The 13,409-nt window shown below is 30.4% G+C and overlaps 1 protein-coding gene across 1 annotated transcript; it reads left to right on the top strand.

Annotated features, from left to right (window-relative positions):
* Positions 1-6: 6 nt before the first annotated feature.
* On the top strand, positions 7-8,589 carry LOC139823679 (uncharacterized). The gene is made up of 6 exons (XM_071796195.1): positions 7-263; positions 1,897-2,177; positions 2,557-2,844; positions 2,927-3,209; positions 5,688-6,140; positions 8,336-8,589. Exons 1-6 carry the CDS (start codon positions 168-170, stop codon positions 8,582-8,584), a joined length of 1,650 nt encoding a protein of 549 aa, XP_071652296.1. The 5' UTR covers positions 7-167; the 3' UTR covers positions 8,585-8,589.
* The last annotated feature ends 4,820 nt before the right edge of the window (positions 8,590-13,409 follow it).

The raw sequence follows: 13,409 nt of genomic DNA, 5'->3' as shown, positions 1-13,409 counted from the left end.
TTCTCTGCCGGGGCTGTATCGTCGCTGAATGTGCGATTATGCGAATGGGCGATAGATCAACATACGTTGATGTAATGAGATGAAAGAAACGCTTTAGGTGCGAAAAGAGGAGCGGCCTTAGATTGAGTAATACCTGCGTGACGATCCTAACCTAGTTTCACGATAAAATGAAGTCAGGCAACACGGACAAGCATAGGGGCACAATACTCCTAAAACCGGAGGAAAATGAACAAGTCTTTCAGCTGATAGGGAATCGATGCCAGGTAATACTTTTTAGGAAAATTTTTCGCGTAATTATCAGTGTCGTTACGAATATCTTGATATTGATCTATTGATTCAACATGGTTCAATTGATGAATAGTTTTAATAATTAGTATAATAACATTAATAGTTAGAATAACAATATAAAAAAAACTGAAGAGATACATAGCCATATATTTATAAAAATGCATATATATAGTTAATTTGTAGTAAAAATGTAGTTTTAAATAATTTAGTGTACTAAGGAAATGAAAGAAATCATAGCATACATTGAAAAAAATTTAGTTTTTTTTTAATTACGATTAATAATAATATAACAAAATTTTATTATTTTATTTTATTGTTTATATAAATCCAAAAACATAATTTATTTTTTTATTTACATATATGTACAATAATACATTACTTATGAATACTCAAACTTTGTATATTATATAAATTTGTATAAGCACTAAGCAGTAAATGCATATCAATATTATAAAATATTTTATATTGAAATATTATAATGGAATGATGTTATAATATATTAAAGAAGTAATTATAACTTGTATATAATTTTACTTACTTAAGTAAAGGACATTAAAGGACATTTAACATTTTTTATCAAGACAATTGTTTATATAATTATAAGATAATTTTAATTAATTAGAGATTTATTTTTTATATTGTTTTTATAATTTAAACTATTATGTACATGAGGTATGGACAAAAAGTTAGTGAACTCTGACATAAAATCCGATGTGACAATAGTGGTCAAACTTTAATATTGCAGGTATGTAGCAGCACGTTTATACCATGTTCAGTTACAATTGTGTCTTCTTTGAATGTATATCTGTCAGTAGCTCTTTGTATAATAGTGTATTAGACATGTAGTCGATTTTTAAATTATGAAGAGCAACTAATGTTTATTTCTACCAACGTAGATTAACTTTAATCTCGGTTTAACTTACTTTTTATCTTTTCTTAGTTCTGAAAATTAGAAGAAGATAAAAAGTAAGTTAAACCGAGATTAAAATTAATAGAGAAATAAAAAAACATAATAAACGTAAAATCTCGTGAAACTTGGTAAAAATAGTACCAAAATTCATGAAATGTTAAAGATGATGTACGGTGAGTCTACTTTATGTTCTACTGTTTTTAAGTGGGTTAAGTGGTTGAGAGACACAGTGCCATCCTTCGGCTTTATGTATTGACAAAAATGTTATGAGCGTGATCGAACTTGTTCAAACACCTCGAAAACGTCACCTGGGTATACACAAGTATACTCTCTTCTTCTTCTAACTCGCTGAGATAGAAAGAGAAGGGAGTATACTTGTGTGCACTCGGGTGACGTTTCCGAACGCAGCCAAGGAGAAACTTCAGGAGAAACTTAATGTTTATTCGTTATTTGTTCTCCATGATAATTTAAAAATCGACCGCATGTCCTAGCACACTACTACACAAAGAGCTGCTGACAACAACATACGTATTCAAATAAGACACAATTGTTACTGAACATAGTATAAACATGCTGCTGCATACCTGCAATATTGACGTTTAACCACTGTTGTCATATCAGATTTTACAAAGTTCATGAACTTTTTGTCCATACCTCATACATATTTTTTATATTGCTTGTTTGTATTGCTGTTTTAGTGTTTAGCAGCTGGTGTTATACAATTATATTTGACTGAAGCTCCCTTACATAAAGATTGGATTAAAAAGAATACAGGTATTATTACCTTGATAAGAGATAATCCAAGACGCAGTTTCTTTTTGCGATTATTTTGTTTGCAAAGGAAGATAATGTTATGGGAACATGAAATCTATAATTCAATGGATTATAAAGCGCCAATGTCATATTTTCATACATTTGAGGCAGAAGATTGTATGGCTGGATTTAATTTTGCAAGCGAAACTGAAGCTATTACATTAAGGTATGTTAAGGCTTCTGGATATTTTCTGTCGTCATGTGAGGTCATGACGTTAGAGGCGAGAAATGGCACACTGAGAATTCTTGCGTGTCAAATAATAAGATATTTGGATGAAAAAACACTTTAGCGCTTTAACACACTTATAATATGTTCCAAAAACTATCCTTTTCTCTTGACAGTTAATAAACAGCCGTAAAATGAATGTGATATGAAGCCTAGTCATGTAGGCTTATACACAACTGCATGACTAGGCTTTACATGAATTTAATATGAATAAAAGGGAACAAAAGTTTTATTACAAGTACGTCAGGTTAATTATAAAAATATATAAGGAATGATTTATAGAAATAATTACTTTCTTATATTTATATTTTTTTAATAGAAATATACTTCTTGGAAAATTAAATGCTAAACGTCAAAGAAGGCAAGAAAGGAAAGCAAAAGAAATGCAAGCTAGTAGTACTTTGCCTTGGAAGAATCAAAGTAAAATATCATCCTTTAGTGTCACATCAGGTCCATCAGGTAATTTGTCAAATGGTGCGCCTGCTACAGTTGGTGTTAATAGAAGTGCTTCTAGTAGTTCAATGTATAAAACTAAAAAGAAAAAAAGTGAACAAGATCTTAAGCGCAAGTTGACTAAGGATGATATCAGCCTCCCTTCTAATTTCAGGTATAGATTCAAATTTTATTTTGCATTATATGTTTATTAGTTATTTAAACCGTACATGAATATTACTTTTATCTCTTTACAGACATGTGGCACACTTAGGATGGGATGTTAATAACAAAGGTTTAGAATTAGATTCTGTAGATTCACAATTACAACAATTTTTTAATAATGCTGGTGTTTCGGAATATGAACTCCAAGATAAAGGTACTCGGAAGTTTATTTATGATTTCATTGAAAGGAACGGAGGTATGAGTGCAGTGCAAGAAGATATTCGGCCATTGGTTAATGCAAAAAATAGTAATGAGCCTCCTGCACTGCCACAGAGGCAGGAATATCCTCCACCTGTTCCAGCACGAACAATACCTGTGAGTTTTATTCTGATATTGGTAATATTAATGTTAATTAATAGCTTTATTAACTAATATAAATCAAAAGGCTCAAAAGATTAAAAATAAATCAGTCAAAGAGAAAGGAGCGACGAGCCGTAACAGGATAACTGTTATAAAACAGAATTTTATAACACTGTTATCTTGTTATGGCTTGTCGCTCTTTTCTCTTTGACTGATTTATTAACTAACATTTTTGTTTTTTACTATATAAACAATAAGTATAAATTTTATTAAACAAATTATAATTTTCTATAAAATTTATAATAAAATAAAAATATTGGATATAATAAAAGAATTTATTATTATATTATTAAAATAAATGTTATTGATCGCAAAAATTATATATATATATATATATATAATTGTATTTCTTTTATAAAAACTTTTCAAATAATATTTTTAGAATACTCTGGCTAGAGTTACACTTATTTTCGAGTCCTTAATTTATCACAAACTAGTCCGTGAGACCGCTCAACTTTGTTGTATTGTTATTTTCAATCTAATTAATATTTTTGAGCTTGTGATATAGGAATTGGAAATACATAGTCTAAATAAGATTTATGATAATATCAAGTTAAGAAAATGATTTTAGTTTAAAGTTTAAACTGAACTTATTATAAGGAAACTATAAAATTATGTTATTATGTGAAAACTAGAAAACTGAAAAACATTCAGCGGTCCACTGGATCGAATATGGCAAACTAGGGTTAATACATATATTATAAAGATTATAAATATTAATATCTTATATTGAAAATTTTATTACATAATTTTATTACATAAAATAAAAATATTTTTAGTATATTATACTAGATTAATATCTTTAATCTTTAAATCATAAACTTAATTTATACTTCTATACAAGGTAGGCCATTTTAATTAATCTCGCGATTATCTCCTAAACTATTCGTTATTCGAAAAAAATATTTAGAATAGAACTTACTTTATTTCGAGGGAGCCATCTTTTGATGGTCACAAATCTTGTCTAGTGGAGATGCTTCTGAGATTTAAAGGTAACTTTTATTTTTTTAATGACTCTTTTTCAAGAACCCTTTATTTTATTTTATCACTTTTTCTATTAATCAATTTTTGAACAACCTTTGTCTGAAACACTTTTTTATTTGTCTAATATTTCTTTTAGATATTCAAGAAAAATTTAGTAAATTTTTCAATATTTAGCTTACGATATCTTGTAATTGTTTGTTGGAGTAAAAAGTGGTACAGGACTTTTTGACTTGATTTGGTCTTAAGAATATGCTGTTGCAATAGTGTCTAAAAATAGAATATTGTATAAATTACGTTATAACATATATAAGTGTTTATAAAAGTAGGGGCACTATTGCAGTAGCATATTGTTGAAACCAAATTAAGTCAAAAAGTTCTGTATTATTTTTCCCTCCAATAAACAATTATTAAGATATCATAAGTTAAATATTGAAAAATTTACCAAATTTTCCTAGAATGTCTAAAAATATATTAAGCAAATAAAAAAATGTTTCAAACAAAAGTTATTTAAATTGATTAATAGAAAAAGGTGATAAAATAAAAAATAGAGTTCCATTTAAAAAAACAAAGGTTACCTTGAAATCTCATACACCTCCACTAGGCAAGATTTGTGTTCATCATAAGATGACCTCCTCAAAATAGAGTTAGTTCTATTTGAAACATTTTTCCGAATAACAAATAATTTGGGATAATCACGTGGATTAATTAAAATAGTCCTATAAATATATACATATATATATATATATATATATATATATATATATATATATATATATATATATATGTATGTATGTATGTATGTATGTATGTCAAGGACAAAGACCAAAAACGTTCACTGAGCGAAAAAACCGATTACAACGCGTTCTGGCATATCCAAAAAGGCCACAATACGAAATTTGTGTCAAAAATGCTCACAACGCGTTCTAGCAGTGTGAAAATGCCACAATGCATTGTGGACGCTTATTGATCAGCCATGACACGATGTGATAAAAATAAAATTATAAAGAAACTAAATTGTAAAGAAAGTTAACAGTTAGTCTACATAAGGCTAACTGCTAATTATCTTTATAACTTTATTTCTATCAAAAACATCTACATTGCATCATGGCTGTATCAATAAACATCCACAACACGTTATGGCATTTTTACATTTTCATTTACAAACGCGTTGTAAGCGTTTTTGAAAGTTCCACGATACAAATTTTGCATTGTGGCCTTTTTGAATATGCCAGAACACGTAGTCGGTTTTTTGCTCAGTGAGTATTTTCTGTTTTTGAGCCTAACATATATAATCTTATTTTTTATGATATATAGCTTTTTACATAGTTTCATATATATTACATTAACAAATTTAAAATACTAATATTATATATAGCATTAAAATATAATATTAAAATAATATATAATTGTATATATAACAATAAAAACGCTATATTTTTTGTGTTTCAGCATCAAACACGTATTGCTCCGCCTTTACCTCCAAATCGTTTTAGCACATCTTCTGCATTACCAAGTGTGCCATCTAGCCTACCTCCGAGTGTACCTTTAATTGTTTCGTCCAATATTCCACCAGTACACAGAATCTTACCATCAAGACCACCTCCACCAACTATAACTTCGGCACCGGCTCTTCCGCCACCTCCACCTCCACCTCCACCTCAAGCTCTAGCTCCACCTCCAGCTCCAGCTCCAGCTCCAGGTCCAGCTCCAGCTCTAGCTTCAGCTCCAGTTAGAGCTCCTTCGAAAATCAGTACAAACATTCCTGCACCACCACCTCTGCCACCTTTATCAGACTTGAGTAGCCCTAACAGCACAAATGTTACTAATAACAATAATGAAGACTCAATCACAGATCTTAGACCAATGCTCATGGAATCTATTAGAAGCGGTACAATTTTAAGGGTATGTACAAACATGAGTGATCTATGATATTTTTTACTGAGAATCAATTTGTTTTACAAAAATTCATCAATTTTTTTTCTTTTGCATTTTCTCTTTTATACTAAAATTACATAAACGTAATTATATGTATAAAAATACTATTTTTCTAATTTTTTTTAGATCTTTGTATTTTAATCTTTATTATAGAATTGATGTATATGTAATATGTGATACATCCATAGTCCATCTGTACATCTATAGACAATGATTCATCCTATGTCAAACTAGTGAAGCAAGTTCGAAAAATACCTATCCCGTTCCATTTAGTAGATTCATGTATATTTTATATACATGTGTGGGTTTGTATGTGTGTGTATGTGTGTGTGTGTATGTATGAGTGAATGAGTGAGAGTGAGTGAGTGAGTGAGTGAGTGAGTGAGTGAGTGAGTGAGTGAGTGAGTGAGTAAGTATATATGTGTAATGTGTATATATATGTATGTGTGTGTGTGTGTATGTGTGTGTGTATGTATGTATGTGCGCGCTCGCGTATGCGCGTGTATGCGTATGTACGTATGTGCGTGTATATGTATGTATGTGTACACTGAGAGCCGAAAATATATTGACAAAGGGTACAAGAATATGCAATAAAAAATAGGTCAAATTTAAAAAATTCAAATTTTGTATATGACCCTGACTTGACCTTAACGACGCCATGTAAGGTCAAACTGGTAAGATTAGTAAATAGATCTTTTTAAACCCTATAAGTTTTGTCTAAAACATTTTTTTGTAAAATGTATGGTTTTCGTAAAATTAAGGGATTTTCATACTTTTGGTAAACCCTGTATATAAATCTACTAGATAAGACAGGATGGATATCTTTCAGACTTACTTTACAAGTCTAGTATGGACAAATCGTTGTCCATGGATGTAATATGTGATGCTGTATGCATCTTGTCTATGCATTGTGTAGTATGTATAAGAGTATCTACTTTACCAGAAACCAAGTATATAGCAATAAATAGTTATTTTGTTTTTAACCCGTTGTGGTCACACCTCCTAAAAATAACGTAGTGGTCACACGGGGTCCAATGGACCCCACAACAGTTTCCATTTGCGTTCTTTTTGATGTATCGACTCAAACCTTGAACTGGAATTAATTTATGACTTCCTCTTAATAATCCAATAATTTTAAACAATTTTTTATGTTGAAAAAACGTAAAAAAAAAATTTTTTTTTCGAAAAATTTGACTTTTTTCACAAAAATATTCATCAAAATTTTTTGAGATAGAGCAAAAAAACTATGTGCGTTTTACTCTCAAAATAGTATACTTTTAAGAAAAAAAAAAAAAAAAAAGCCTGGGGTCCACTGGACCCCATGTGACCACAACGGGTTAATTCCATGTTACTGTAAAATTAGGATTGTGGAATTAAAATTCTTCCACTTCTATATGGGGTTTTGTTTTTCATGTTTTCTAAGATAATTATAATCTCTAATTATATATTGTAACGTTTTTTAATTTTAATTAATTTGTTTTATATTTATACTTCAATCAAATGTACAATATCATTTTGTTTTATCATTGGACTATCAAAACACTAATAATCTACAAATGTAAGTGTGTAGATTACATGAATAATGTCATATTTTAATTCTTGATAAGAAATTTCTGACATCATAAAATACTCAAAAAGATTGATTTCTGTTGTGATAACGAGAGATAAGATTAGAATTCTATTTCTATACTTTTAATCTTTTATAAATTTTTGCTTCCTAAAGATTAAAGAAAAAAAGTACATTTTAAACAAATATTAAAATTATATAATAACTTACTTAGTGAAATACTATATTAATTCTGAAATATTATATGTTAAATGAGAATAGAATAATATAAAAAATTATGCTGTTCTCGGACTCTATTGTATATAAAAATGAAAGAAGAAAGCATTAACTTTCTGTTCTTTAATGTTTTTAGTATTTAGTTTAGTAAATATGTTTAAATAATATAGAAAATGGAAAAATAAGGTAGAAAAATAAACGGTGAAAAAAGGAGAAGAAAGAAAAGGAAAAAATAATGAGGAAAAATCTAATTATTTTTATCTGAACAAATATACAAATCTTTCCAGCTAATTAATTGAAAAAAAAAAGAAATGAAACAATCTCAATCTTAGTCTTAACTATATCAGAAACATGATTTGATAGATATTTTACTTTATAGAAAGTTGATAAGACAGAGATCAAACCAGCATTAGTTGAGGATTCAAGGGGAGACTTGCTACGACAGATACGTGAAGGCATTGAACTGAAACCTGTTCGAAATGAAGCAAAATCTAATACAGTACCTGCACTTCGTGGTGGTTTGGCCGACGCATTATCTAGAGCTCTGGCTGAACGATCTCGTGCAATTCATAGTGAAAGCGAAGAATCCACTAGTGATACTACTGACGATGATGAATGGGATGATTAAATCAGGTTAGTTAATCAATTTATATTATGTATTTTAATCATATGCTTATTAAGTCTGTTATATTTCATCTTTACTGTATTTATTTTTTATATTAACAAAAATACTTATACACAAAAATTTTTTCAGATAAAAAGTTTGTAATAACATACTACTGTGATAAATATATTATTGATAGAGACATTAACAAAGTTATCTATAAATATGTAACATAAATGACTCAATTTTAATATCCAAAGAAGAATATAAATTAGATAAAAATATTTAAAGGGAGCCACTTAGATATAAAATTGAAAATAAAGGCATTATATACAAAAGATAGGGCAGGTAAGGGCAGATTATAGCTATTCTAATATTTTAATATTTTACAGAAAGAAAGTTACAATATGTTTGGTATAAGTGTTAACATGTAAATATTTTTTTAATTAGTAGAGTTTGAAGAAGTCCTTTGCACAAAAGTTGCTTTATGGAGTATCTATGTTGCAATTTCTAAAATATATACAATCATTCTTTAAAGTCATTTTTCAACTATGATATTTCAAACAGAATAATATATCTGGATTAAAATAAATACATAGTTTGTATGTGCATAGTTTATATAATAAGTAGAAAAATAAATAATGAAATATCATGAACAAATAATTAGAATCAGACCTTTCTGCTTCAAATATATTATTAATCTGTCATAACAATGCTCTATAATAAAAAATAAAAAAATAAATATTTTATTTAAGAAACTACTAATTTTGAAATATCTTTAGAAAACGAATGATTTGAAATCTACACGTGTGTAAATCATTGTAAAAATCTTACAAAATAAAATAATTTTTATCTAAAAAATTTGTTATATATCTTTACTAGGTATACTTATAGTTTAATACTTTAATCAAATGTTACATAATTCGTCTGTTTCTTTTCCAGCTGCACTGGCTGAACTAGACTGAATTGGTGCAATGAGTTAGAGTGAGACAAGTATATTCTGTTTCACTCTAATTTACTGCATCAGTGTGACCTAGTTCAGCTAGTGCAGCTAAAAGAAACAAACCCAATATTATATAATAGGTATAATATTATATAATTATAGAAATAAGAACTGTTAAAATTTTATTTGACATAAAGTATTAAGGGGATTCTATAGTGGTAGTCGTTACCGACATTTAATTAAATACATACAACTTTTAATTAGCTTTACGGAATTGCGAAACTCTTTTAAGCCTTGTGTACACGATACTAAAAATCGGTCCGAGTTTCGGTTTAAGCCAATCAACTTTCAGCTCTTACAGAAAAGCAGCAGTTTCATTGGCTTAAACCGAAACTCGGACCGATTCACAGTGGGCCAAAACGGCAATCTAGCTGGACAAAAGTCGATTTTCGAAGATTAATATTTCCTTAAATAAACGATTATATTTTTAAGAAAGATATCTGATAGTTTATTTTCTACAAAATATTTACCATTTACACTTGTAGTTGTGTTATAACAATCATTTGAATACGTCGTATAAATGTCATCTCGCAAAACGTTAAATCATTACTTTAGCAGCGCTTGAGAAAGAAAGAAGTATTCTGCTTATATTGAAGAATATTAAAACTTCAAATTAGATAAATATAGAGAAAGGTATATATTTTTAAATTTTATTAACAAATTTTAATAATAGTTTTTTAATAATAGCGGTATTTTAAGTCAAACATTGCCGATTTTTAATTATAAAATTTTCAAAGTATGAAACTTAGAAAGGTCTACAAAAAAAACGCTATGGATTGCTGCCGTCATTTTACCAGCATATTATTCCTTAGACATTTCTGAGTTTTATCCTTGAAAACTAGCTGCCACTAAGTGCCGCTCTCATAGATACAGCGTTTTTTAGAACTCGCAACTCGTCCGTTTGCGTAAAGATACACGAGACGGTCTCGCGCTGCGCGTGTACTTGGCGAGACTACCGTGTCTCTTGATATTGACATCTATCTATGGTTATCTATAATTGCTGCAACGGTGTACGATAAACAATATTAACAATAACAACGATGACACTAATTCGCAAGTGATAAACGGACATAAAAGTCATGTGAAAGAGAAAGGTAATAAATAAAAGTTATAATAAAGAAATATGGAAATAAATAAATTGTGAGAAAAATAAAGACATAAAAAAGTGAAATGAATAAGGCATGTCGAAATAAATAAAATGTAAAATAAATAACTATAGATAACCATAGATAGATGTCAATATCAAGAGACACGGTAGTCTCGCCAAGTACACGCGCAGCGCGAGACCGTCTCGTGTATCTTTACGCAAACGGACGAGTTGCGAGTTCTAAAAAACACTGTATCTATGAGAGCGGCACTTAGTGGCAGCTAGTTCTCAAAAATAAAACTCAGAAATGTCTAAGGAATAATATGCTGGTAAAATGACGGCAGCAATCCGCAGCGTTTTTTTTGTAGATCTTTTTAAGTTTCGTACTTTGAAAATTTTATAATTAAAAATCGGCAATGTTTGACTTAAAATACCGCTATTATTAAAAAACTATTATTAAAATTTGTTAATAAAATTTAAAAATATATACCTTTCTCTATATTTATCTAATTTGAAGTTTTAATATTCTTCAATATAAGCAGAATACTTCTTTCTTTCTCAAGCGCTGCTAAAGTAATGATTTAACGTTTTGCGAGATGACATTTATACGACGTATTCAAATGATTGTTATAACACAACTACAAGTGTAAATGGTAAATATTTTGTAGAAAATGAACTATCAGATATCTTTCTTAAAAATATAATCGTTTATTTTAAGAAATATTAATCTTCAAAAATCGACTTTTGTCCAGCTAGATTGCCGTTTTGGCCCACTGTGCGATTTCTAGTATCGTGTACACAAGGCTTACAGAATTAAAGTACGCACAAAAATGTAGAGCGCTATAATTGATTTTAAAAATTGGATATAGGCGCTGTAGGGAAAACGTGTAAGAACAATATCGTGCAATTAAAACTTAAGGGCCACTTCGACCAAGCTCCGATTAACTTAAAGGCTGATTTATGATGGCCATAAGTGCTGGTCTACAACCTTGCTTTAAAGGGTATTTAAGCTCTAAGCCGTAAGAAATTGACCAATCACAGTCGAATATTCTCCTCAAATTCCATTGTGATTGATCAATTTCTTAGGGTTTAGGGCTTAAAACACCTATTGTAGACCTAGCATTAAGCGGTGAGCACACACTTCTGCACAACGCATAATGCGTAAGCATAAGAAAATTGATTAGTCCATACACATGTGCATAAGGAAATAGACCAATCAGTTTTCTTATGCTTACGTATTATGCGTTATGCAGAAGTGTGTGCTCCCCGCTTTATGCTAGATCTACAATGCGAGTCGTAAAGTCGTGAGTCGTAAGAATTGACCAATCACAGTCGATTATTCTCCTCAAATTCGATTGTGATTGGTCAGTTTTTACTAGAGTTCCTATAATAAGAGTTAGGACAAACCGCCGCCATATACAGCCAAATGATAGCTTTGTCTCACTCTCACTAACTTCTTGGCTGAAACATATGACGACCATGATAGCTTTGTCTCATTCCCACTTACAGCTTGTCTCACTCTCACTAACTTGGCTGAAACATATGGCGGGACCAATCAAAAATCGTCACCACATTGGCTTAACTCTTATTATAGGAACTCTAGTTTTTACGACTCACGACTTTACGACTCGCATTGTAGACCTAGCATTAGTGCCCGTCTACAATAGGTGTTTTAAGCCCTAAGCCTTAAGCTATATCCACACAAACTTACATAAGCCCATAAACATAAGCATAAAAGAATTGATTGGTCCATATGCATGTGCATAAGGAAATAGACCAATCCGTTTCTTTATGCATATGGTTATGCACCTAATATGCAAGTTTGTCTGAATAGACCTTTAAGAAATTGACCAATCACAGTCAATTATTCTCCTCAAATTCAACTGTAATTGAACAATTTCTTAAGGCTTAGGGCTTAAAACACCTATTGTAGACTGGGACTTATGCATATATGCTTATGCACCTATGCAAGTTTGTCTGGATTGACCTTAAAGGTGGAAGCACATAAAATTGCAGGAGCCATGAGCACGAATGCAGGCGCCATATGCGCATGCGCTATGGTGTCTGCATACAGGCAATAGGAACAGGGAATAGAAATCAGAAATCATGTATAAATGCAGAATAAACAGTGATACAGGCAATAGACACAGAGTTTCCGTCACGTTGGGAATTCTGTGCCTATTGCCTGTCGCCAACCAATCATAGCATTCGAATTTTTTAGGTTGTAATTAAAGATTTTTGGGTTATTTCCTGTTCCTATTGCCTGTGGCCTGGCATTGTGCAAGGGACTTTATGCTACACTTATGCTAAGCTATGCATTTTGTGTGCGATAGCCTTAAAGCTGAAAGCACACACTTCTGCACAACGCATAATGCGTAAGCATAAGAAAATTGATTGGTCTATTTCCTATGCACATGTGTATGGACCAATCAATTTTCTTATGTTTACGCATTATGCGTTGTTCAAAAGTGTGTGCTCCCCGCTTTAAGGCCATCGTACACAAAATGCATAGCTTAGCATAAGCGTAGCATAAGATCGCTAAACCAATGAGCATCTAGCATAAAGTCGCCATATTAATTTACATACGATGCTCATTGGTCCAGCGGTCTTATGCTATGCATATGCAGCCTATGCAATTTTGTGTGCGATGGCCTTTAAAGGTCTATCCAGACAAACTTACATAGGTGCATAACCATATGCATAAAGAAACGGATTGGTCTATTTCCTTATGCACATGCATATGGACCAATCAATTCTCT

Source organism: Temnothorax longispinosus, unplaced genomic scaffold (assembly GCF_030848805.1).
Source record: "Temnothorax longispinosus isolate EJ_2023e unplaced genomic scaffold, Tlon_JGU_v1 HiC_scaffold_16, whole genome shotgun sequence".
Taxonomy (NCBI): domain Eukaryota; kingdom Metazoa; phylum Arthropoda; class Insecta; order Hymenoptera; family Formicidae; genus Temnothorax; species Temnothorax longispinosus.
This window is presented reverse-complemented; position numbering and strand designations above follow the sequence as displayed.

What these genes read in the sequence shown, in the direction of transcription:
- LOC139823679 (XM_071796195.1), top strand. Translation starts at nt 168, where the DNA reads ATGAAGTCAGGCAACACGGACAAGCATAGGGGCACAATACTCCTAAAA. An exon ending in TGATAGGGAATCGATGCCAG is followed by an intron (nt 264 to 1,896) that starts GTAATACTTTTT and finishes TTGCTGTTTTAG; the next exon opens with TGTTTAGCAGCTGGTGTTAT. An exon ending in TTCCAGCACGAACAATACCT is followed by an intron (nt 3,210 to 5,687) that starts GTGAGTTTTATT and finishes TTTGTGTTTCAG; the next exon opens with CATCAAACACGTATTGCTCC.